At 39.0% G+C, this 27,725-nt stretch overlaps 1 protein-coding gene across 2 annotated transcripts in view; it reads right to left on the bottom strand.

Moving 5' to 3' along the window:
• The window catches only part of srrm4 (serine/arginine repetitive matrix 4), a 67,642-nt gene that overhangs the window by 14,877 nt on the left and 25,040 nt on the right, over positions 1-27,725 (bottom strand). For both annotated transcript variants that reach the window (XM_044196961.1, XM_044196962.1), the window contains exon 2: positions 6,545-6,679. In XM_044196961.1, the coding sequence (XP_044052896.1) occupies positions 6,545-6,679 (135 nt within the window). The remainder of the gene's footprint in view (positions 1-6,544; positions 6,680-27,725) is intronic.

Raw genomic sequence — 27,725 nt, 5'->3', positions numbered from 1 at the left:
CCACCAATTGTACACCGGACGTACAAAGATAAGATTTGCAACAAAGGATTTATCTAACAAGTTCTGAAATTTGTTGCGTTTAATACATTGGACACCATAAGATACTGCTTCACATGGACACCTCTTATCTGAAGGCAAGTGCAATAACAGAAACATTAATACATGATTCTACTGTGTGAGAACTTACACAGGAATATGTTCCTCACCTACTTTTGTTAATCTGATATCACAGAAGTGTTGCTTACAGTTTTCTCTGTGCGTTACATGCCGAGTGTGAAACTCCCTCTATAAAAGTCTTTTTTCCTAAAATAACCCTAACAGAATGGGTGGGGTAAAATAATCCACATGACTCATCAGTGGCATCACATAACTGCACACAAATGCATCCTGATAGATCCTGACACACATAAGCAAGATTAACTGTGCGCCAAATGTCCTGTATGAGATGATCCCATCACAACAGGATGATGAAATCCTATCCAGACTGGTACAAAGCACAAAACAGATCGCATGCCATTGAGCTTCACTGAAGTCAAGACTGATGACAACATGGCCTCACTCAGAGGGGGAGATAGATCTATGTTACATCCCATCCACTGCCAGTGCCCATAGCTGACTTTACAGCAGTTATGTCAGGGTTTGCTTCCTATTTAGCCTTTGAGTCTGTGTTCTGGCTACCTACTGACTGTTGAGTCTGAGGCATGTTAGATAGTCCTTTATCATTTTTCCCCTTTCTGTTTTTTGAATATACAAACACACTGTACAGTAGGACACATATAGGCTTTCACCTAATACAGCAAACCTTAGAACCTCACTTCAGCAGCAATATTTTTAGACCCTACCTGCCTGGGAAATGCCTACGTCTTTCAAACCCCTCGCCTCCAGTTTGTAATGCAGGATTTCTGTTCAAAACTTGTAACCCAACCTAATATTACTAAAGTCACTTGAGTAGTTTGCTCAGACTTCACAAAGCTCCGCCAGGACTACAGACAACATTATACAAATGTTTTCACAGGCTGAGGCTGAGAGTGTATTTTTTCCATAGCACCACTGCACCTATATGAACCAAAAAAGCAGCCAACCCAAAGCTATTCTTGTTTAGTATGGTAATGCCCCACCAGCTACTGGAAATAGCTGCGCTCTAGAACCCAGATTTTAAGACTGATCACATCATCTTGGGTGTCGATTATGAGAGAGGATAATATTGCAGTAAATTTGAATTTTAAGTATTTTCTGGAAAAGGACCCAGACCTTCCACTAATTTCTGTCATCAATCTGGTACACCTGATTTGTAGACTCAAGTGTGATGGTGCCACTTGTGGATGCAGAGTGTATGTAGTGTTTACATCATTAATGGTAGGGTAGTAAATAAGGCGGGGGAAGCTTAGAAGGAGGGAGCTGGCATGGAGACATGGGGCCCTACAGTTACTGCACTGACATGCCCATTTACTCACATACAGCCAGAGGAATATATGGGTACATGCAGACACACTGAACTGTTTTATGAATTAACAAATAAAGCTATTGATGTGAATGTTGTATCCGTCCACATGTCATTTCCAGTCGTCACATCTTCAGCAATCAAAGCAACATGTCATTTGTAAAATGTCAAGCAAAGCTCTTTTAAATATTTACTGTTTCCTTGTTATTGTTCACTCCAACCTGCTGTCAAGCCAAGCCTCTCAGGTTCTTCCACTTGATCCTCCACCAAGGTGATCGAGGGAGAAGCAACTAAGCTTTGAATCTTCCCAACCCATTTCCCAAGTACCGGACATATTTCCAAAACCCAGTGGGAAGAACGGCAGAACATCCTTTTTTCTGGCAGCTTTCTTTTGAAGAAAAGACTTCAATGCTTAGTGTTGTCCTGATTTAGGAGCAGTTTTTTCATTCAGTCTAGAGCCGATTAATCGAACGACAAAAAATGAATCTGCAACTATTTTGATAATTGATCAATCATTTAGGTCAATTTTTCAAAAAAATGAATGGGCTCCAGGTTCTCAAATGTGAAAATTTGCTACTTTTCTCTCTTTTATATCATTAGAAATGTAATGTCTTTGTGTTTTGGACTGTTTGTCAGACAAATCAAGCAATATAAAGACATCACAATGGGCTCTGGGAACTTCTGGGACTTCTTCACTATTTTCTGATGTTTTATAGACTAAAATATTAATCGTAAAAATAAAAGACGGATTAACCAATATTACAAACAATTGTTAGTTGCAGACCTAATTGATTTGCAACAGGTAGCTGGGGTGATTTCATCCACAGTTGTCTCCATATTTTTTCATTATGGCTCTGGTACAGTTAGTTGATCTTCCCAATGTACGAAGGCTCTCATTGGCTCAGTCGTTTCTCCAACAGGGGAAATAGCAATTTACAAAGAGACTTGTGAATCGCTGCACAAAATTTGAGATAGAGAGGTCTAATGCCCCTTTCACACTTATGAACTCAAACCTTGAAAAACGTCTAGCGCTGCGCATCGTGACTCAAAGATGTGGGGAAGATGAGAAAACTACAGCTTTATTTAAGGACAACCAGTCATGTTTGTTTTGATTCCCTAATGAAACAGAAGCGCATAGTTGTTTTCTTCTCCACTGAATAACGTAAAAGAACTGGAGGACAACCTGATTGTTGAGAGCAATGGCTTCCCAATTCTCCACAACATAACTTTAACCAGCTACCGGTACTTGAATAAAATAAACAATGCATGGAAACTAAATTACGTGCTCAACGCAATCACAACTGCGAGCTTCAGGCTCATGAGAGGCACAAGAGAGCCTGCTACTTTGAATTTTGATGTGTGAATGAAGGGTGCAACTACAAAAATGCGCTTTGAAATGTTATCATTTAAAAATTAATTTTCTCCCTTTTAATGACAAAAATGGGTAAATCAGCAGTCCCCTTTGAGGCTAAATAGTAAGCAAAAAATTTGGAACAACGGCAAAAACTAAAACTGGAATATACCATAACGGATAACAGGTTTTGTATTTTAAGTGGTTTTACTGAGAATAAAAATAAGCATTAAAGATAAATTTCTGAAGAGCATTATCAATATCCAGATATTTCCATAGCACAGAATTAGGCTTAGCTTAGCTCTGGGCAGAATACATTCAAATGTCTACAAATAGTAGCTGTCTAAGATACATTTTTAAGCACTTTCATGCTTACTGGAGGGTAATCGTTTGCCATTTACGTCAAAATTCAAGGAAATGTACTGTTATGTTACACAAACAGCAGGTCATGCTAACAGGCGAGCGTGATCAGAACTGATCCAGACAAACTGCACTCCTCCTTGATATATACAAACACAGAGCTCTGCAGATTATGTGCCCGTTTCATTGGATGCAGAAGACTTGTCTTGCCGTAATAAATGGCCCTGCTTGGTGTAGTCGGCAGTTTGGGAGCATTAGGAACTGAAATGCATTAGGGCTGATTAGACAGACCAAGCCCAAGTACCCTCTCCTGGTAATGAGAACGCTTTGTCACTCATTAACACCTCTACCATTCTAGCCTTGTAAAAAGAGAGCACAAGGCAAGCATTTCCTTTTTCTTGCCACCAGAAACAGTCTCTTTTGATGAGGTGGAGAGAATGAAGGGGGGAATGAGAGCGCAGTCAATTGCCAGATACACTGGGAATGATGATTGTGTGAAACACTGGTGTATGAAAAAGGGATTTGGGGACATCTGATGAGAATATTCTCAATGCTAAATGCAGCCTATTTTCCTGAAGAGCATGTTGATTTTTTCCTTGCCACAAGAATACAATAAATGTATACATGTACCGGCATCCTAGATATGTCATAGTATTAAAAAAAAAATCACTCGCTTTGTGTCATGGACTGTATTTTGGTAAGTACAGTCATGCTCAGGTGGATTTCTTATGTTTCTGGTGCGCTTCAGGCAGGGTTTTCAGGTAATTAAATGCTTTCACTGATTCAATAGAACTGAACGGAGATGGTTCATTTCTGTGGCTCTTTTTGAAGTGAACCAGGTTCACTCACTCAATGTAGCAAACATGCTGTTTCTGGAAGGGAGCCAGTGTCAGTGGCTTGTGATTTCATGTTATAATTAACATTGGTTTCTCAGCAAAATTGGGTTGCTGCCGGCCAATTAGCAAGATAACAATCCAAAGAACAAATGTCTTTCTCAACAGAGGAGACTTTTCTCAGGCAGCAACTTGCAGAGCTTTGTAATTGAGATAAAGAAATGGGAAATGAATCCACCATTAGCCACTTTTTACTGAGTGGAAAAGAATAAACACAAACACAATATTCTTCATATATTTCTTCTATTCTTGGCCACTTTTGATCCATTAATTATTTTCTTATAGCCAGTGAACCTTAGTGGTCACGACTGGATGTAGCTGCTGCTTCGTCTTCTCAGTCTCTCCTCCTAACAACTGACCTTGTGGTCAATGTTGATGAACAGTTGCCTTGTGGTGATTATTACTCTTGGCTATCAGATCCTCAGTTACACGGTTACAATCTCATAGACGCAGGTCTATTTTAGAGACATTCTCTTTGTGATTGGTGATTATCAGAAAAGATTAGCATTCAGAAAGTTGGAGAATTTGTCAAGTCAATCTCTTTTAGATCTTTTAGTACTATTAATCACGTACAAGGCTTTGCATGGTCTGGCGCAGGAGAATATGCCTTAACGTCTAACTCCTTATTGTCCTAAGAGGCCCCTGAGGTCCACCAATTTCGGCCTTTTAAGTATTCCTGAGTCCAGGCTTTTGCTTTATCGGCTCCTTAGTTCTGGAAAAGCCTTCCACTTAGCATCAGGTCTGCTAACACTGTCTCTATTAAGACCCATTTTTATTGAATAGCCCTTTGTGTGTGTGTGTGTTTATATATATTTTTTTCTTCCTGCGTTGTATAATTGATTATTGTTTTCTACCTCATGCAGCGTTTTTTTAATGCTGCTTATGTCACGTTTATTTCCCCCACTTTGTACTTTTTGCCTGAAAAGTGCTCTCTCCACCTGGATGGGTGCGTGAGTTTAGCATTCTTAGGGAGCGTTCAAACAGACAATGGCCATGCATCAAAAATGCAGCTTCTTCGGTGAGACCGCTGCTGTGACAAAGTCACGGCACAGACACGGGGTCATCTGGCCACAAGTTGAACCAAGTTTAACTACTGCAGCAACATCCTCAGGCAACACATTGTGTTGGCTAACACATACTGTACGTTCAAGGACACAGTTCCTGGTAGATCACTTTGTAGCATGAAGGATGTAATTCTACTTTTTAACACGAGTTGTGGAGATGTGAGAAAAGGATTGGTGCTGTGAAAGTTGTAAAATCCTGTTTCATAGGAGTACAAGATAAACCTCTGTGCAGTGTTTCAGCATCTGTTTAGCCTTAAAAGTCATGCATACAAATGACAAAACAAATGTGTTACTCAAACTGGACTTCCTGGACCTCTCGATTTTTGTTTTGCAGCCTCAGTATTAAAGGTGCATTGTGCAAGATTAGTACACGAAAATACACCTGTCTCATCAGTCTAAACCACGCAGATGGGCTGCGACAGAGTAACGGCAGGGGTTTTCCACGCTGTACTACAGTTCCTGGGCTGAAGTTAAGAGCGTCTCTGCTAACGTCAGAATAAATTAATACACTTTTATGAGGAAAATGAACAGAGATGCAATAGCAAAGATGGCGTATTTAATTTGTGTAACAAATATTAACACCACCATCTAATAACTCAATTGATAAGAAGGTGAGGTATAATTATGGTATGGTCTTGACATCCTTCCTTAGGAAGAACCGCGCCTTTTCTATCAGTTGTCTTTTCTTGTATGCACAAACCAGAAAAATGATTAGCAGAAGTCTGCATGCTTGCGTGTTCTCTGTGCTCGCTGTTACATTCAAAAACAAAGAGAAGCAGCCGCTGGGTAAAGTTCATCCAAAGAGAAGTGATTCATGTTTATGATCTTCTCTAACACCTCAAATGCGGCTTCAGTCGTGTTTTACATATCACTGGCTGCTTCTCTGCTGTGTAACTGCAAAGGCTTTGAAGGTGTCAGATTAATTAAGAGGTTACTTAAACTTAAAAAAAAAAATCTGCCTGAATTGATTTTTACCACCTCAGAATATGAAGCCTGAAAATTATTCTCAGTGTGTGAAGGAGACTTTTGGTTCAAGGTGCTGGTGAAAAGAGAGGATCTGAATGACACAATGTGGAATTCCTCACAACATGTTTGTATTTCTCCACTGGGCCTGACCTGATAAGACTGTTTACATTCCCCGCACCAGAATATAGAGATTAGCTCTGTTTTCTCATTGAGAGTCAAGCCCTGAAGGAGTTTTCGTGTACTGTAAAAAGGCTTTATCACCAGCAGTTAAATCTACATTAAAAGCACCCCCAAAACAAATAAAAACTTAAACCATTCATCATCAGAAATGTTTCACTATGATCAACAATCTTAAAATTTACAAAAAGGACATTGATCTCTCAACTTTCTCATCTCTTTACAAGCGCTTGTTCTTTGAGATCAGAAAACCTTCTTGATGGCTTTTGTGGAAACATAAAGACTAGCTCACCTTCTAGCCCTGCGATGACTGTGGTGTTTGCGTCCTTTTCCTTTGATGCAGCCATTTCTGTCTGAGGTGTCCACCCTGGTCTCCGCTGCTTTCCTCTCATCAGTCTTGAGTGGCTGGCAGGCTGCTGTCTCTGAGCTGTGAGGGAAGCGAAAAAGAAAAAAGAAAAGAAGAAAAGGATTTAGTTTTTGCTCTTGTGCCTTCTCATGAGAACTTTTTAAAGTGATTTTTCTAGTTGTCCACACAGTTAACGCTTCCATCATACAATAGTGAGGAGGATTTAGCATGCTTGGTTAGCCTTATTCCCTCTGGTCTACTGGATATGTGTTTTATTCCCCTCCATTTCTCCCTGCCAGCCATTCTCTGGGAAAATTGGAGGTTAGCCATTTACCATTCAAATCGAGGTGTCAATTGAAATGTAGTTATTTACATGCTTCAGTTGCCCTGACATTTTGGGAAATGGCGTTTTCTATCTCATGCTGGGCAGATGCAGCCACGGGAGATGCATGGTCATAACAATGGTTGAAGTTCTGATAAACCAGAGCTTCTACATTTTTTGTTATCAATATATTAACACAGGCATAAAAGCAAAACCAAGTCACATACTCAGCCTTGTGTTTAAACATATTTTCTGCAGTTTTAAAACTGAGGTAAATTATTTCTGGCTTCCAAATAATGCTGCCATAAATCAGTTGCTTGCTAATTCAACCACTTCCACCTGAACCTGCCAAAAATCTTCATCCATGTGGCTGCAGAAGGAATGACTAAATAAACTGAATGATTAGATGTGAGCACAGAGTTCCAGCCCTGCTTATTATCCTCTGTTTTAGTCATGGGAGATTTCAGCATAATTACACATTCTCCTCTTCTTCGAGTGGCTCCTGTCTGATTGTAATGAGAAGATAATCAGAGCCAGAGATTAGGCCGTCAACACCACCTCCTCCTCCTCCTCTTTCCCCAGGCGATGAGCAGGCAGGAGCCGTCACTTTCTATCTTCTTCACCTTCCTTTTCCTCTGCTCCTCGCATAAGACGGAGTGCCCCTGGCAGGGAACTAATAATGTAAAACGGCAGACTGGGTACTCCAACATGACCAAGTGTTTGAAAGGTGATAGGGGAGATAAAGACAGCCACCGGAAGGATGATTAGTCTGATCAAGGAGGAGCTGATGGGAAAGGAACCTTCAAATATCCTGGTTATTTAGCTAATGTTCTCCTAGTGTTGTTGGAGATGCAAATAAAAGTCAGATAATATTGTTTTCTGGATCGTTGTATGCAGTTTATAGTGTTTGAGGTAACAAATGAATTGTGAAATGATCCACAATTAGTCTTACAGTGGTCGGCCATTTAAAGATGAATTCTGAAACTGACAGACCATCTTGATAGATTGTGAATCTTACTTCGTCATTGTTGGTTTTCATTTATGTAGCAGAGTGAAATGTCAATGATCAACCAGCTGGAATGGGCTATATGGATAAAATCCTCTATCACAGTATATGAAATTTGATATCACAATATAAATATACTCTACAGGGTTTTCCCTGCCATTATACGGCTTAGGCGTATGAACATAAATACAATGTAGATGCACGGCGTCTAAGAAAACAAAGGGCATATTTAGCTATCATTTTAAAGATTGTGGCTGTTAGTGATCGAGCTAGCTAGCTAGCTAGCATAATTCACCACAGTGAAGCAGCCGAGCCCTCTTGATAAGTGAACTTTTGTCAAGTAGCCAGCCAAAAGTTGGCTTAAACCGATCACTGTAAGCACTGGTAAAATGCTGTAAATCTCACTGAATGGGAAATAAATTAGTTGACTAGAAAGTATACTAGCCCAACAAGTAGAAAGCAGTACATAATATCGCAGATGAGAGCGAATCATCTACCAGTCATTCCGTTAGAATGCTAGGTCGTTTACTATTGTGCGATAAGCACTTATAAACGATGTTCATCACACTAATTGAGTGCCAAATAGCGCGGTAGTTAGCAAGTACAAGAAGACTGTCGCTTTAGTACTGCCTAAGTGTAAATTTTCTATACACTGTAAATCCACAGCACTCGAGTTGTTTTTCGTGGTAGCCAATCTACCGTCCGCACCGCTGTCATCGTCATCAGTTTATTGGCCCCGAGAAGTGGAAAATAAATCAATAACGCAAAACCTAGGGAGAACCCTGCTCTTTAGTGTGATACATCTTCTGGAAAATAAGAGAAATTGTTAATAGATAAAATAACCAGATAGGAATATTTGCTAGAAACACACCTGGCCACTGAGTGTATATCCCCAACCGCTACAAAAAAACTGTTTTATTAAACAATTTTAAAAATACAACAATTGTTTGTTTTATCCTGTGCAGTGTGATAACGTTTGGGCATCCCAACAAACAATTTTTTTTTGCCTTTTCTTGCCTCGTTGATAACATGTACGACATGTTCCATGACGTTGAATCATATGTAAACATGGTGAAGTGAAGAAGGGATGATGTTGTCGGTGCTGTTAGGTGGAACGTCTTTTCTGATCACCTGTGTACCTGTCACGAAAGACGTGGTTGATTGGTTGGCAACGTGTCTGCCATGTCTCTTCGCCAAGTCACGGCAAGAGAGTCTTATGAGTCTATGATTACCTGTGGCCATCTGAAAAGGAAAATTATTTTTTGGAATGATCCCAGCAAACACTAATAAGTCCATATAGTGCTTTTGGCACACCTTCTATCTGCATACACCAACAATAAGCACTGCATTTTGCCGCTACTGACTGGTTTCAGCAATTTACCTTCCGCCACCTCCCCTACCTCCTCTTGTATTAGCATTTAGATTTATGTGAATTTCAATGCTTCTTTCGATATGTGGTTCATTGAATACAATTTCTTTTTTTTAAAATGAAACATCAATCAGGTAGCTTGATTGTGATGTCTGAGACGATATGGAAACTGAAACCATGCAAATGTGTCTTTCCCTCAGTGGACGTCCTGGAGGACTTGATTTGATTTGATCTGATTCAACGTCATTCACTCTATAGGTGGCCAGGCCACTCAGGCTAACAAAACAACAAAGTCTTGTATTTCCACTTTATTAGGATTTAGCAAAATTACAGTCACTTTACAGCTATAAAGCAGACCTTAGTTGTACGTAGAGGTCTTTGGCTGCTGAACACGTTCAGTGTGACAAAAGATATTGATATTGCAGCTAGTGGTAATACATCCTGTGAAGATCTGAACAATATAAGCAATTTACTTGCCACAGGAGAACAAAAGGCTAAAACATTTGCACTGTTGAATGCTCCACTTCTCTGTCCCTGAATAAGGCCAAAGTGGAAAGAAGCCCAAAGCTCATTTTACTGGCCCCCCCTCTGCTTATTTGTTATTTGCTGTCACTCTAATAGCTGCGGTTGATGAGTTCTAAATGACATCGATTTCGCCATCATGGATGCACATTCCCTTGATCCGGCCCTGCAATTTATGGCCGAAACTTTCCAAGCTATAAGAACCTAGATTTATCGCGGGCTGTTTGTATCTGTCAAACAACACCACTCGCTCCTTCTCTCTCACTCTCACTCTCTATCACACACACACACACACACACACACACACTCTCTCTCTCTTGCTGAAGCATGGACAATCCTTTTGTAGACGTAATTCATAACCAGGCAGCGGCTGAAGGTATTTAAAGGGACAATTCAAAGCCCCAAACTGGCAAAAAGCTTGATATGAATGCAAATACTGAGCGGATTAAGTTAGAGTACTTCATGACGAAGAATTACGTGGACACTAATCCTCCAAAATCCTGACTGGATTTGTTTACCATAAAACAGGTAAAACTGAGTCATAGGCTGGGATTAGCTCCATTGCAGTCCATGCTGAAATATGGCATGATGGGAATGCCGCTCATTGAAACTATTGTCTGTGTACACTGCAGATACAGGTAGCAGCCCACTCATCATATGGGTCATACTGTACATGTATGCCTTAGCACAGCTCCCTTGGTGATGAGTAATTCTGTCATTGGAGGCTGAGAGAGAGAGAGAGAGAAGACAGAGAGAGGAGTGACCACGCTGTGACTAGCACTTGTTTCGGTCTTTGTCACAGAGGGAGCGTCTCACTCCTCTCAACTCTGTCATACACCACTGCTGTTCACTATCACGTGGATGGGTAACAAATGCTGACAAATGGTGCCCAGAAACACACTGCAAACAGGGAGACAGCGCTTTATAACAGAGGGTGAGGATGTGATTTTCACCTCTGTGCGTTTCCAAATCTGGACAGAGAGATGGGTGCAGTGCAGGGTGTGTCAGTGTGTGACAACGCTGTCTCCTACAGCTACTACTGCTACTACTACTACTATATTTTGGTGATGTTTATTTCAAACCAGAAAGTGCGATGCTCTTATAATGCACAAGTCATAGGGAGGAAGTCAGGGTTGATGGTTGGGGGAGAAAAACACATTACTGTAACAACAAAGACCGGTATCTGCATCCTCCCTCCCACGTGTTGTTAGTTTTAGGCTACTTAAAGGATAAATCTGGTGATATTCAATATTTTTCTAATTGTTAACAAATACCCAAACCAAAAATAAATTGATTCTACTAACAAGTATTGTCTGTTTATTTTTGTATTTTAATATTTAAATAGATGAGTCCCGTGTTGTGCTTCAAGTCACCATTGACCTTATCAGTATTTAACCAAGACAAAACCTTCCCCCAACCTTAAGCAAGTGTTTAAGTTGTCTAAATGTAACCATAAAAATGTCATCAAGGCTTTAGAATCCACAAGGGAATACTGTATGGAAAACAAATGAAATATTACAATTAACATTTTACAGATTTGTTCAATATAAACATTTTGAGCTGGTCTGCAGATTTCAATTTAAACATTACCTTGTTATGTTGATTTAAATGTAATAGCACTACATTTCTAAGTGCCACATATTAGTGATTGCAAATGAGTTTAGAGCTGAAACGTTTAGTGGATCAATCATTAGTCAATGGACATAAAATAATGGGCAGCTATTTTGAAAATTGAAGTCATTTATTGAGTAAAAATGCCAAAAACGCTTTAGTCTCAGCCTCTCAGTTGATGCTTTTCTTTCTCATATGTAATAGTAAACAGAATATCTTTGGATGTTGGTCTGTTGGTTGGACAAAACAAACAATTTCAAGACGTCGCCTTGGACATTTAGGAAATGGCGATGCACATTTTTCACTATTTTCTGACATTAATTGAGAAAATAATTGCCAGATTAATCAGTAAGAAAAATAATCGTATTGCATCCTTAAATGAGATGTATGTGAAGGTAATTTTTAGGAGACACAGCTGGTTTGTACGTGTGTGCAGGATTGCAAATGTGTCACATTATCAATGAGTCCATTTGGTCCAAAAACAAAACAAGATAAAAGAGAGGGGAAAAGCAGAACATGTCTAACCTTTTCATTTATTTTCTATCTAACCATCTGCTTGTCTTTTGAACTTCCAGCTCTGTGCTGAGATATTCATAAAACATCATCGGCTGCCAGAGCGACAGGAGGATTATCATTGTTTGTGTACAGTTTCATTGTCCACACCCCATTTACGATATAAAATTGAGATAAACTGCTACAATATCTGCCAGGAGCTGCAACTGTAATCTGCCAGCTGCTTTACACAACACCGGCTCGCTGTCGGAGGGCTCATACTCACATCAGCTGACATCGTACAGGTGTGCCAGAAGCATGCAGGCAGCCATTAAACTAACCAGCAAAACAGAGCTACAACAGCTCCGGTGTTTGCATTAAAAATATGTCAAAATCACACCGACAATTAACACAGATTGCATTCTCAGCTGCCTCAATTACATTTTGCAAGTTATGTTTTCATGTGCACTCCGCTATTTCAAATGAAGTGTTTACTCAAAGCGTGTGAAGAAAACTGCCTGACAGTTTGCTTCAGCAGGCCTTCTTTGGCATTCGAGTGTGTGCAGAGCTGGATGAGTGTAGAGGATCTATGGGGACACAACAAAACACACAGCACTCAAATGCAACTTTTTCCTTCTAACCCTTGTGTCTATGGGATACCCCCGTGTGACAGAAAGAGATCTTACAAGATAGAATTAAGAGACAATCAAGGGGCATTTGTACATTTTCTATAGTGTGATCTTGTCTATTCCTGAAAGCACAAACAGACACATGCACTCCCTCTCTGTTGTGTTTTGCTCTCAGCGGAAATCAGTGTACCTTCACAACCTTTGATTCTAGGGTCTATTTCGTTCAATTCATTTTGTTTAATTGTGTGTACCACAAGTCCAGTGTGTGTACACTGGATTAGGAACATACTCTTAATTCAAATTTGGGAATATTCTTCATCTAAAGGTGGCATTGTGTCCTCTTAACTATTGAATGGGTCAGTGGTTGACTTGTGACCACTTAAAGGAATAGTTTGACATTTTTGGAAATTCGCTTATTTGCTTTCTTGTAGAGAGTTAGATGAGAAGATCAGCGCAGTAACTTCATGACGTCTTGCTGTCACCATAAGGTTGCCAGGCAACCAGCGGAAACTTCAGGAAATTACTGCACCTGGCCAAGAAATAGTCTGGTACATAACCCCATGTAACACCACAACGTGTCGCTTTTACACTTTGTCTTTTGTACAGATTACACAAACGGGCTATAACTTGTTAATGTATGAGCTTTAGAGGTGCTGGTTGGCGTATTTTGTTATCTTTGGACAGAGCCAGGCGTCTGTGGCTGTTTCCCTCTGTTTCAAGTCTTTGCGCTAAGCTAAGCTCACCAGCTGGTGACAGTCGCTTCATATTTATATTTCCCAAAATGTCACACAATCCTTTAAAATGAAGCAATATGTACTTGCGGCTGGACATCACAGTCTGTGGCCTCAGTGTGGACATAAGTCATTGGCAGTTTTGTCCTTCTCAGATTGTTTTCTCTGAGGGATTTTTAAAGGTCTGAGAGGTCAAAGTATCCAGTATTTGAAAAGAAAAAATAGAAAAAAGCAATTTAAAAAATAGTATTAATATAATATTTAATCAATATTAATAATTATTTGGCACCTTGACCCCCATATTGAGAACCATTGGAATAGGTGATCTGCTAATTCTAAAGATTTTCACTAGCACTGGCTTCAGTGGATAGATTTTGTGTCTAATCATGATCTTCATGGTCTTTTTAGATGCTTCTCCACTGTGCTAAGAAATAAATTAAGTGAATATCAATGCAAGATATGTGACTTCATTTTTATCTTCAGTGACTTCAGTCATTTTAAAAATAGTGATATAGATTCCAGCCTCCAAAAAATCTATATTGGCCGATCCACTGTCATTTCAGTTGCCATGCCATCCTCACAGGTGCTCTGTTCTGCTTGGTGCTGAGAAGACGCATGCCTAACAGAGCAAGTGAATAACAAGTTGTGGCAAACAAGTTAGGGGATATACATGGAAGGATCAATACAGCTAACCCTAAAGCAAAAACAGGAAAACATCTGCCAATCGATAGATGATACGTCACTTTGAGAAGTCCTAACAAGAGAATGTAGAATTTCAAGCCAAAGAAAATGTACCATTTAATATTTTCTTTCTAGATTTGAAAAGCACATGTGATTTCAAACTCAGTGAAGTCGTCATGTTGAAAATACAGATCAAATTTTGCCTACGTTCACGCTTGTGAACGCTTAATAAGGGTTGACATTAACTGCAGAACTCTTCAAAGAAACTTTACTTCAGCAAAAAGTATATTGGAAAAAAGATTTCATTACTCTGTACAGTGGAGCGGCCCTCATTCTAACAATCCAAACATCCTGATTATTCAAAGTGGAGGGTTGCCAAATTGTCCAAATTAGCACTTAAGGAGCTCTGTTCTTAGTTACAAGCTTGTAAACTCGTCAAGGCTATCAGAGCTGATAATGGAGACTGAGGAAGGACTTGCATGACCCTCATCCTCTCAGAATAAATTTGTGTAAGTGACAGTAAAGTGTGCAGAACTGGGACGCTTTTATTTTTTTCTCCCCATTTCCACAGATGATTTAAGAGTTCCCTAGCCACTCGTGAGGTTCAAGGAGGCTAATAAACTTTTCATTATCCCTGTCAAAGCCACCAGGAACAATTGATTATCGTTGTTATAGGATTCAGAATAGTTGAGATAATTACCAGGGAACGAGATGATCTAACATCACAATTAAAAACCAAACAGGGTGTTTCCAAGGCACTTTGCTTTAATTTACACTAAGAGTGTTTACCTGAGTTTCAGACTCGAGTCAAGAACAACTTTATCACCACCCAAAGGACACAAGCATGCAATTAAACACACATGAAGGCTAACTCTTAAGGCACTCAAACCCTGTTCAAACTTTTCAATGCAAAGTGGATACTTTTGGGAGAAGTGTTATTGATTAAATGTTAAAGGGATAGTTTGGCTTTTTGGAAGTTTTGCTCCCAATCGTATTACTGTTGATCTCCATTCACAACAATACAGAGCTGAGCGTCTGTGGTCTCCAAAATGGCTGAGCGCCGACCCCCATCTACTGTAGAACCCCACTATCCTTTTCAGAGATTTTGAGGCAATCATTCAGCTGAAGACCCAATCAAGAAGTCCCAATCAATTAGGCATATAAGCAAAAGATCTAACCACTTGATCACTAAAGCTGCCAAAAAAACTTGAGGGAAATGTCATTAGGTTTCTGTACTAAAAGCTTGATATTCATGAAGTGACATTCAGAAATTTAGGAGGCACTTAAATTTAAATGAACTTCTGAATTAGGTGGCATTTTTAGTCATATATAAAATATATCTGACTACTGAACACTTACAGTATGTTGCCATGAAATGAATCCAGTTTGCATTGCTGCTCTTGTGAAAAACGTTCTGGGGGTTGTCATGTTCCCCGGAACAAGTCTGTTCATGTAAGAGTGCCGTTTCTTTTCTTATGTATAAGAAAATCAGGGGATCTTTCTCCCAAACGTATGCAGATGGTTAATAGATTTTTGGTGACATTGCTCCTTCCAGAATAAATTGTAAGGATGGATTGAAATCCTTTTGGGCAGCTGAGATCAGCCCCAAATTGGCCGCCTCTTCTTCCTTACAATGCATGATGGGAAGGCAGAATGATAGAAGTGAACATCAAAGATTTAATGGCTGTTCAGCCCCAGTTAGAAGGTATCAGTGGCTCCAGGCAATTTTCCAGTCTTCGCTCCAGATCTAACATCCAACTTCAGCATTAAGCTTTGGAAAGTACATTAGGCTGTAACAAAGTAACAGTGGGAGAAAGTTTTCTGTTTTCTATTTTAATTTCAAGGTTCATGATTTATCTATAAATTCATTCTCTCAACAATTTGTACTGAAGAACTTCACACATTGTATCAACAAAACAATGGTGGAAAGTAACTAAGTACATTTACTCAAGTACTGTACTTTAGTAAAATTTTGAGGTACTGGTACTTTACTTGAGTATTTCCATTTTATGCAACTTTATGCTTCTACTCCATTTTATTTCAGAGGAAAATATTGTACTTTTTATTCCACTACATTTATTTAACAACTATAATTATAAAGATTTTACATAAAAAACGCAAAAAATAAGCTTAAAAAATACTGTTCAAGATATAACCAGTGGCTTCCAACATTTTTGGATTGTGACTCCTAACAAAAAAGCAGTTGGAGCCTCTTATCACATTTCAGATGTCTTTAAGTTGTTAGCAGTTACACCAAAGACAGATTTCCCTTCTAAACTTCTCAGATGGTCGCCTTTTAATAACTGTTCAAGGTCAAAAGAGGTAAAATGATCCAATATTTCACAAAAAAGCAAAGATTAGAGTTAAGTAAAAAAAAAGATACAATACAATCTTGTGTGTACAGAACTTGGTTTCTTTTTTCTTCTTCTTTCCTACCCCATTAATCATCTCATGACCCCTCAGATTTATTTTGTGAACATTTGGAAGACAGAAAAATGCTTCTTACACATTACACACTATAAACAATCTATTAATGTCATATGTCATGAATGTCAGTCAAGACTACTTTTACTTTTGTTACTTAAAGTACATTTTGTTTTTGATACTTTTGTACTTTTACTTAAGCAGAATTTACTTTTACTTGTAATAGAGTATTTTTACATTGTGGTATTGGTACTTTCACTTAAGTAAAGGATTTGTATATTTCTTCAACTGTCAATGAACTAAATGCTATTTGTTGTAAACAAAGTGGATTACTTGATTGTCCATCCTATGGTTGATAATGTAGCTTTGTGATTAAATTTGACTGGTCAACAACTGGTCCTGATTGTTTCAATCAGAATGAGTACATTGTCTAAGCTGAACACCCTCGCCTCACTATCAGCCAATCAGCAATAGCGAGCCCTTTACCCTTCCAGCTGGTGAGTACGCTGCGAGCCAGAGTGACTTTGAAGACAAGTGAGGTTGGTTTATTCAATTATTGTGTCCTGATGATAAAATGGGAGAAACATAATGGCTTGATTAATTTCCTTATCACGGTGAGCACAAAGAGTAATTACAACCAAATCCACCGCTTGGTGAACCACACATCAATCAAATTAAAGCAGTCTCCACTCGGCAGCAATCACTTTCAAAGAGAACAAATGAGTCGATTGGCTCAGACCGCCGCCTCCGGCCAGGGAAGTGTTTACAAAAGAACTGTAACTCTGAGCAAAGGTTACCCAGGGTGCCTAGAAAGCTCTGAACATGTCAAAAATCTTAATATAAATTGCGTGTGCATAATTATAATGCCAGAGTGAGTGAGGCTGTGCAGGACCTCTGTGAATTTATTTGCCTAAAGCGGTCATTAAAGCTCACGACAATCTTGACAACTGGCTGCTTCAAACCAGCAGGAAAATTGTGTAAATGTGCGATCAAATGTCAACGCATGATAATGCATGAGCAACTCCATGACCTCCAATCACATCCACGACCACTAACCACACAAAGAGATAATCACAATGCTAATTTCCAAAGAGCAACTATTACATGAAACTGAACTGATGGTGTCGTTACAAGAGTGTCCTCCTGAATATTTTGCTTTGATAATGTGTACTGCCTCTGTTCTCTTCACTGTTATTGTGAGGTAGAATTGGAGAGCACCGACGGAGTGAAGCTCTCTGGCTGGTTAGGTTGGAGTGCGATCGAAGCAGGAAGAAAACCGTGACCTCTGACCTCAGCACTCAGTCCTAACATGGCTGCTCAGTCTTGCCTGTGCCCTACACAGGCAAGACTTATTGATTTGAAATAAATGTTCTGTGCCAAAAGCTAATGAAATTCAAAAGTAGGATATAAGAAATAACTGCTTGATTTTTTTTTATAGATGTTATGAAGCTTCAGTATATTCACAAATCTCAGGTGTACATTTAAAGCCAGATTAGCCCCAGTTTGTGCCGCTCATATATTACCATTAGATTCGAGTCACAGCGCTAAGCATTTGTTTCTCTGAAAAATAAACACCTGGAAGGTAACAATACCTTCAGAACAGCGGTAAGTGTAATTTAACAAACTTACAGGTTTTTCAGAGATTGCCAGGCATTTCTTTTTTGGCAATGCGTAGCTGTGCGATTCGAATGTAATGATAATACATGAGATCAGGCCTGGAATTTCATCATTTTAGGGGCAAGGCCTTTGGTGCTGTCAATTTTTTGAGGGCACAAAGGCCAACTGCCAGGGCAGCAAGGCCATCCAATAAAACAATGATTTTAAACCACATAAATAATGAATTGAATTTAAGGAATAAGGATGATTTTATTTTTATTCTAATTTAAGCGGCCCACTGAGCGTCCTGGTGCTCCCGATGGTCAGTTTCTTGTCTTATTTGTTCGCTAATTTATCAAACTTTCTTACCTCAGCTCAGTCGGCCTTCTTTTCTCATAAGTTCACTCAGTCACAGCTTTGCAGCATTGGCACATCGGGATGAGTTTGATTTAAGTCTCCTGGTTGGCCGGTGCTAGATTTGTGTCAAACTATCATAAATAGCCTGGTTTTCCAGCGGTTCATACCAGGCTCGAAATCGAACCCACCACTGGTTATGTGCTCAGTGTTTCACTTGATGTTGCCCAATAAGAATTCAGAATCTCAACAAAAGACACTGGTGTCTAAAGACCGTATTGACAAGAAAGAAGCAGAGGAGAAAACAGTGAAATCAGCTGGGGCAGTGTAAGTGGGCATCAAGGCCATTATGGCTGCAGGACATATATTTTTTTGAGGGGCATAAAGCCAAACTAAGGGGGCAGCCATGGCTGCCATGGCCTGAAATTCATGCCCTGCATGAGATGCACAAACTGGATATTGAACCCAGATTTGACCTAGATGAAGTACATAAATCACATATTTACTCTTTATTAAAAGTAACTCCTAATAGGCTAGTCCTTTTATGATACCCACAAGACAGAAACAATACATTTAAAGTATAAAATACTGTAAACATAAAAATATGGACAATAATGCACGCCTTTATTACCTGCAGGATTGACTTCTGTAATGCTCTACTTTCTGGTCTCCCTAAGAAGAATGTAGCTCAATCACAATTACTTTGTGCCCGAGTGTTGACAAGGACCAGAAAGAGAGCACACATTGCACCAATTTTAAAGTCTCTGCACTGGCTACCTGTTTGCTTCAGAATTGATTTTAAAACCCTTTTATTGGTTCATAAAGCTCTTAATGGTCGTGCTTCAACCTATTTCTTAGATTTTCTTTTAGCCTATGAACTCTCTAGGACCCTCAGATCTTCTGGTAGTGGTCTTTTAATTATCCCTAAAGTCAGAACTTCACCCACGCTGAGGCATCCATTATTACTATTGTCCACGTCTCTGGAACAGCCTTCCTGAAGACCTGAGGGCAGCACAGCATGTTGATATCTTTAAAAGAAAACTCAAGGCATATCTTTTTAGGCTGGCTTTTAATTGAACTTTATTTATTTATTTATTTATTTATTTGTCTATTCTATTTTTAATGTTTACTGTTTTACTACTTGGTATACCCTTATATTATTTTGAGTTTGTATCTATTTCTAATCCTGCCTTTGGTGTTTCCTCATTGCAAATTGATGAGATTTGTGGTAGAGTTTCCTCAGTTCCTGTTTTTACTGAGCGCTGTTATTATTGAGTGCATTATTAATTACAAAGCAATTTATTGCTTTGTGTGTGTGTATGTGTTACATCTTGTTTGTATGAAAAGTGCTATACAAATAGAGTTTGATTGATTCATTGATTGATTGATTACGTTGTTTGGTAGGATGCTTCCTAAGTTAGTAATTTCTTTTTGAGGAAAACTTATACTGCATCAACATTCCTTACTGCCAGCTCTAGCAGTATTTTTTTTTGCTACTTTAAATAAGAAAGCCTGGAGGTCTTTTGCCAACTAATCAGCTATTATATTAATAAATCCATAATTTGAGGAAGAAAAATAAAAGTAAAAAAATGCAGGTTTGAAAAAGTAATAACATATATCTTGGAAAAAGTCAATGTTACCACAAAATATCAGAGCGTCAGTAAAATCAGACCAGAACGCTGGGCTCCGAGCTTCAGTACTAAAGTAAGAACATCTCATTAAAATATATATTAAAATATCTCTAGATGTTCCTCTCCAGACTTATGGAAATGAGAACTGTAACATCAACGGGAGGATGAACCCTTTTGGAAAATAAATTAATTTCTTTAGCCAGTGAATCATAGCCTAAAGGCTTCATTTGACTTGGGTAAACCTGCTGGATTCCATTGGCAGCTCTTTCTATTTGCCTTCCCTCTGTAGAGCTAAAATCTAATCAAATCACAGTGCTAGTACTCAGATTCACAAGAGCTGTTAGCGCTGTGATTCTTAATAGAAGCCACTACAGGGTGAGAGGAGGGGAGAACTTGTAGGAAGGAATGTCAACATTTGAATAACGTCTTCATACGACATGCTGCTGCTGCACAAAGTGTGTGATTTGAGTAGAAAATGTCTTACTGGATGGTGTCAAATATGGTCACATGCATGTGTCAGTGCCGTCTGCATGGCAATATTTTGCCAGAGTGAGCTCATGTCAGAGTTAAGTCAGCAGCACTTCCCTGTGAATTAGACGCTGAAGACAGAGGCTCTGAAAAAAAAAATAGTCACCATTCCCTGTAGATGCTGCTTTACATTTCATTCCTGTAACAAGCCGCTTTGGCCTGAGAAGCAAAATGTTAGGCGAAGTTTATTCCAGTGTGGAACACGGAGCCAAAGCCAGCAGAGTAATCAGCAGCAGTTCAGTTCCAATAGCAGAGAAAAGGGATTTTCACATGGGCATAAAGACTGCACCCCAGCAAACAGTAATATGCACAACAAAGCTTGCCTGACTCTTGATAAACCCGAAACCTCATGAATGCCAACACTGTGGTGCTACCATCATCATCACGGTGCCATCATCATCACTGTCATCATCACCGTCATGCCCTTTGTGCTCAAAATCAACATTGATATTTCAGATGCATATAGAAGAAGAATAACTCTGGTCCTCTTAGCCCAGACTGTTAACATCTAAACTGGTTGTGTTTCTCCTCTTTCACGCATCATAAACCATATATGTGCATCAATTACTTGCTTCCAAAACGAGTTAGAAGTGATTAGAGGGTTCTTTGTGCAAAGGCGGAGGGAGGGAAGTGGGCATAGTTGGGTTTAATTAGCTGCTTGTGAGGCCACTTCCTCACTGCACTTCTTCCTGTGTGAAGGAGATTACTGAAGAGCTTTCTGCAGATGCTAATGTATGTGGAGTGCAGCGAGCAATAATCATTGTGCACCCTGTGTTTAATTAGCACAACTATGGCACCAGAGATGAACAACGCGCCAGGAGGAAGCTGTTGAGGAAAAAGCCTATGGATGATTGGCAGACGGCGTTCCTGCAGAGTCTGACCAAAGAAGAAGACAAAGAGTCGAGCCTTTCAAAAAAAGTTGGATCAGGAAAATGGACCTGCAAGTCTTGGCTCTGAAAGGGGTCTTAATTTTCAAATTTGCTCACTCAAACTGCAGCTGACAGATGGTTTAAGGATGGGACATTTCAGTTGCTCCATTTTTAATGTGAGTTTTGGGCCTGTGTGAAGAAACAGCATTTGTGTGAGAAACTTAACAAACATTATCAACTTGTGCAGCACACCTCTCCCAATTAATTGAGAGAACAGACAGAAAATAAAACTGCCATCTGGCTGAAGCTTAATCAGCCAATTAAAAAGGTAATATTTACAAGCAACTGCAAAGAAAACTGTAAATAACTTTTTCCATGACACTGAAGCTAATTTAGAATCTGCTTTGACAGACCAGCAGCCATAGCTCTGTGCATTAAGGACCTTCTGAGCTGCCTTTTCCCATTTCTGCCTCCAATTATCCACCATCACGCTTCCTTGTAGTCGCTCTATGGGAATAATTCCTTGCATTAACTTAAGGGTTTCTCCATCCACACACCTGTCTGGATGCGCAGACCCTACACTTTGCTATTTCAACCCCCCCGCCTTAATGAGCTGCAAGTGTTCCACACTAATTTGTGTCAGTAAACATATCAGGTTTGCAGCTGGCCATGACAGGCAGAATGAAACTCAATGGGCCAATCGACACCTCTGTGTGGGAGAGAGTGAGGGAACTCCTGACAAGATCTAGATATACGCTGGTAATTAGAGAACGTGTTCAGAATGGACCAACATGTTACATTACTTTTGACTTTCCATCTCTTTCTTTTTCTTCAAACTCATCCTCAGCTGTGACGCTCTTTCCTATGCCAAATAGCCATGTGAATTATTCATGAAGGCCCGCTTATGACCATGTTTCACAGTTATCTGTTCCCTCATTAGATAATCAATGTCAGTAGAATTGAAAGTAGACCAGAATTTAGAATAATGAGGTTTTTTTTCTCTTTTTTCATGCCTATGATGACACATTAATCGAGCAGGGAGGGGGAGGCTTAAAATGATGTCACAAGTAACATCTGGATTCCTGGATAACAATGTATTTTCACTCTACTCTCTCATGTCAGTCTACACTATCCCGTAAAAATTACAAATAGGCATGTTTATAATAAATTACGTCTCGGCCAGTACATGGCTAACAGTGAGGTTGATGATTGGATTCATGGAATTCAATTTATTCTAAATTTAACCAAAAATTGAGCTGCCTGCTTACAGTAGAAAAATGGATGCAAAGACAACTTTTTTGACCAAGAAACTTGCTAAGAAATTTTTTTTTATACAGCAGCATCACTGAGATTAGCACTTAAGCTGCACAACATAAGACATAAATAGCACCATAAACCCTATTTTTTAGTTTCTACACCAACTTGAATTACCTGACACCTGTCCTTTTCCCCCTCACCTGTCCTCATTACAGTTTTCACATTATGCACTCTGTCTCATTATGCTGGTTTTGGCGAGCAGACATGAACAGGTAAACTATCCCCATGATCCCTCCTCAAGTTCTCATCACCGCTCCGGCTTTGCTGGCTATCAGGTGTGGTGCATGGGCAGATGGAGGCGCAGCATCCAACAGATCCAGCCGATCTACCACCATTCTGATGCTATAAATGTACCTCAGTGGATGCCGTCATATGCAATCTCCTGCCAACTAACTCCTCACTCTCTTCATATGCTTGTATCTGACCTCCAGGCTTGTTTTGTCTTTGTTTCCATGCTGCTTTAACCTTCTGTCTCTGTCTATTTGAGTCTCATCCAAGAAGATGTATCTTGGTTTTGCGAGTTCACAGTCACGTACCACCCGCTTGTCTGTGGTGTATTAAAGTCGGGACCTCCTCCCACGTCTGCTGCTACACCCTGTGGGCTGTTACATGGGCCACAGGTGTCATATTGTCAATGTAATCTCTCTTTCGCCATCTCTCTGCTTTTTTTCCCCCCAGTTTTTCTTCTCTGTTCACTTGACTGCATTCTTTCTCCATCACATTGTCTCTATCTCTTCAGAGAAACTATTTTAAATGTTGTCTGGTGCAGGAATCTCTCCGCACTCTTTGCATCATCTCTATTACTTCTTAACACCCCACCATGTTCACTACTCATATTACCAAATATTACCATACTGCCCACTCTGCATGACAGTGCATGCATGTATATGTACGTAGGAGTGTGTGCAGGCGTCGGTTACAAGCGTGACATATCACTGTTGGCTCTTGAGGAGACTTACATTAGCTATGCAACCTGACATTCACATCTAAACTAATCATCTTAAATATGGAGCAGGGCATGAAGAATGTAACAGAGAGCAATCAAGACACCCGCTGACTTCCCCTTCCTGCACCCACCTCTCCCCCCTTGATGCTAATCAGTGTGGGTGCTGCTGGCTGTCTGGTAGACCTGATCTGATTTTGAGACAGAAATGCCGTTAGCCTGTAAAAGATAAGCGGAGCAGTCTACACAATATATAATCAGAGCCATCATGGTGGTCCAGTGATCTGAGGGTCTATGTTTTTCTAAATGGTCTATGAGCAAGAAACATTTTTTTCCAATAAATTTGAAGGTATATGTATATATATATATATATATATATATATATATATATATATATATATATATATATATATATATATATATTTTCTAACAGCAAAATCACAATTCTTCTGTTTATGTACATTTGTCTTTCTTTTTTTGTTGTTTTTATTTCACACTTGCTTTGGCAATGTAAACGTCTGTTTCCCATGCCAGCGATGCCCCTTGAATTGAATTCCCATCCCTATCAGCTGCAAGGGTGTTCACCTTCGACTTTCTCTTTGAGAGAGGTAATCACTCTCTAGAAAGTAAAAGTTAAATTTTATCATTGTCTGTGTTAGGGTTAGTCATTTAACTACTTGCCTGCAGGATGGGCTATGATAAAGTTCACCTGGATCTGAACTCCGGCCGGAGATCAGGCAAGCCCTAGTTTTCTAAGATAATATTTTATTATAGTTAATAATTACTTTTTTGTTCTTAACTTTTTTTCTGTAGGTTATGGAAGTAAATGGAAAGCCTTGCTTGAAATGTTGTTTAAATTGGAGCTGAAATGATTAGTTGATAAATTACTTTTGATAATTAAATAATCAGCGATTCTTCTGATAAATCATTTTTCAAGCAAAAACGTGCTGTTTCAGCTTCTCAATTGGTGTTTTTCTTCTTCTTATGTGAGAGTAAGCTGAATATCTTTGGGTTTGGACTGTTGATTGGACAAAACAAGACATTAGTTGACATCACCTGAGCTCTAAGAGAATGTAATGGACACTTTAAACATTTTTCTGACAATTTATAGACCAAACAATTCATTATTAATGAAGAAATTAATCGCAGATTAATTGAAAATGAAAATAATCATTATTTCCAACTCTATGGGCTCATTCACCATTATCCTGCCTTTTAAATCACAGGTTTAGGGTTTTTTCCCTCCTTAAAGCTGTGCCAGCAGAGGTAGATGCCAGATGGAAATATTACTGTCTATCTGGCCTCTCAATTAATTGGGAGATTTGTGTTGCAGCCCAACATCATGATTTAGGTTGGTGAAACTGGATTTGCATAACAAGCATGTTTAGTGCAGGTTTTCCGTCACATATTGTACATTTGAAATCCTTCTTATACACAGTATGTGTTTTGTTGGCTCTCAGAACTGTTGGCCACAGAGCACAAACTGAAATTTACTCATTGCATCGTAAATAGCATTCGCACTTAAAAATTTAAGTCAAAATTCAATTGAAAGATTTTTTAAATAAAGTTCCCATTCTAGTTTAAACTCTCAAATGTTTTGTCCTTCTCTGACTACATGGAAAATACGGTATGGGATAAATCTGTCAAAGAGCAATATTTCCATTTTAAGTGTGCTACATTTTCTTTTTTGTAAATTACCTTTCAACACCTGAAATTTTCTGTCGGTAATTTAACAATGTATCTTTTTGAACAGAATATTTTGGCACTTGCTCCAACTATGCTATCACTTAATTTAAATTCAAAAGTCTTTTTTAGTCTTTGAAAAACAACAGTTGTTTCTGTATGCTTCACAGTTGAAACAAAGACTTTCACATCACCATAAAATCAACCAAGTTCAGTGACACACAGCAGTTTTAATCTATGCTAAAACAATAACGTTCCACAACACAGCTCTGCTTCCTCCCTGGAGGGTTTCTAACCCTTCCTGGTGATGGCTGGAGGTGACCTCAGTCCATGTTGGTACACATAATTATCATTTCCCTACAGGGAAACCGGTGATCAATGAGAGAGTGACCTTCCCCTCTGTATGCACCTTCTTCAAGTCAGATAATAAATTGGTTCATCTCACCTCCCCTATCGTCTGTGTTATTTAGAGGGCTATCTGAGGGAGTCCATTACATTTTTATGGAAAGGAGGTTCATTCAATTTGCTGGCAACCCAATAAGAAGTTCTGTATGGATGCACGGCGAGGGGCTCAAGGGCAAGTGAATTATTCCATTATCTTTAATGTGTGGGAAGGCAAAAGCCGTCAAGGTCCAGAGGGGATTTATTTAGCTATGTAACCTCAGTTACTCAAGAGGAAACAATGAGAGTAAATAAAAAGTCACAAATAGGCTCCCTCATGCATATTCATGGCTGTTTTAATTGATGTTAAGAATGTATTCCTTTTTAAAATAGTTTAATTGTAGTTTTTTAATGCAGAAAAACATGTTTCTGTGAATTTTACCTCATCAAAAGGTATTTTACCTGCTCCAGATTAGATTTTTACATTGTTATTATTATCATTTTTATAGCTGTTACTTTGGTTTTATTATTTATTTATATATTTTCATTTAGTTAGGTTGGTGTTGATTTTTTAAAATGTTTAAAAAATATTTTCTGTTCTTCTGCCTGTTTGTTGTACTGAAAATATAAAAGATTAAAGATGTCTAATGTAATTTTTGTCCAGTCATGTAAATGTACACTAAACTGCACCAGAACACTTCTGACATACATCTTTATTTTCTCCTTATTCCAGGTTGGAGGCTGATGTGACGAACAGAAAACTGCAATGACATTTAATTGAAACGCATCACGTGGCTTGAAATGATTGGCTTAATTAAAAATTCTTCTTATATTTGGCTAAAACCTTATTAAAGGATAATCCCCCTAAAAAGTCAGGTGGTGGTGTTTAAAGGATTCACCATGTAGCATAGTCAGGCTGCACGTACTGTACTGAACTGTACTAATGGGGTTATAATGAGTGGCATAAACTCTAAAGCGACATGCACATATGGTCTTATATATATACTTATTACTTATAGTTTGTATAGGACCCTAATTAATGTAGTTTGTAGGGTTCACAGCTGTCTGGCCATTACAACTGATGGTTACAGAACTAACTTCACCCACTGGGGGAAGGTTTTATGATTAAATAAAATATAAATTAGTATTTTCACAAATTAAACATAATATAATCCTGTTAAAAAACAGCTATTTCTGGACACACTCTTTTTTTGGTGGTATGTTTCTGATATTCAGGGTTTAGGCACAAGATATTGCTTAGCCAAGGTGGTAAGCCACCCAGATCTCTGCGCATATTGTCTTGTAATCAATTTAGTCAGTGGACTTTGGCCTAAACAATAGCCATGCTCATTTTATATATGGCATTTGTTGCGTGAAATAGCTCCTCTGCTCGTTTTCTCTAAAGTTTAATGGTTTATTATATTAATTTTTAGTGGCCCCCCTCTGCAGTAAAACACTGTTGGAAATGTTACACAACTGGCCAACTGTAGGTAAGAAATAAACTGTACGGGATCAGGGAATCCTACACATTGTAGCAGATGCATCTTCGCCATTGGTAAGAGCTTTATAGTTCAACATTTTGGGAAATATGAAAATATTTGCTTTCTTACCAAGAGTTAGATGAGTAGATCGATGACACTCGTGTCTGTCAGTTGAAAATGAAGCTACAGCCAGCAGCCTGTTAGCTTAGCTTAGCATAAAGACCGGAACAAAATCTGCCTCCTAGCACCTCTAAAGCTCCCAAATAAGCAATTTATATTTCATTTGTTTAATCTGTACAAAAACGAAAAGTTGTGGTTTCACAACACTGTACTACCAAGAAAAACAATATTATCATTACAGCAAGTGCCCCTAAACAACATATGTTTTTGTTCAAGTGACAAAGCCCTCTAGCAGTCGTAGGAATTACAATTCTTGTCTGTCGGGAACAAAGGAAGAAGTAAGGTGATGATATGACATGATATGATACGTCTGCAGAGGTGGGAGGTCGGGCGGATTGACCGGACAACAAAACATTGGACTTTAACAGGAGAGGCTG

Source organism: Siniperca chuatsi, linkage group LG5 (assembly GCF_020085105.1).
Source record: "Siniperca chuatsi isolate FFG_IHB_CAS linkage group LG5, ASM2008510v1, whole genome shotgun sequence".
NCBI lineage: Eukaryota > Metazoa > Chordata > Actinopteri > Centrarchiformes > Sinipercidae > Siniperca > Siniperca chuatsi.
This window is presented reverse-complemented; position numbering and strand designations above follow the sequence as displayed.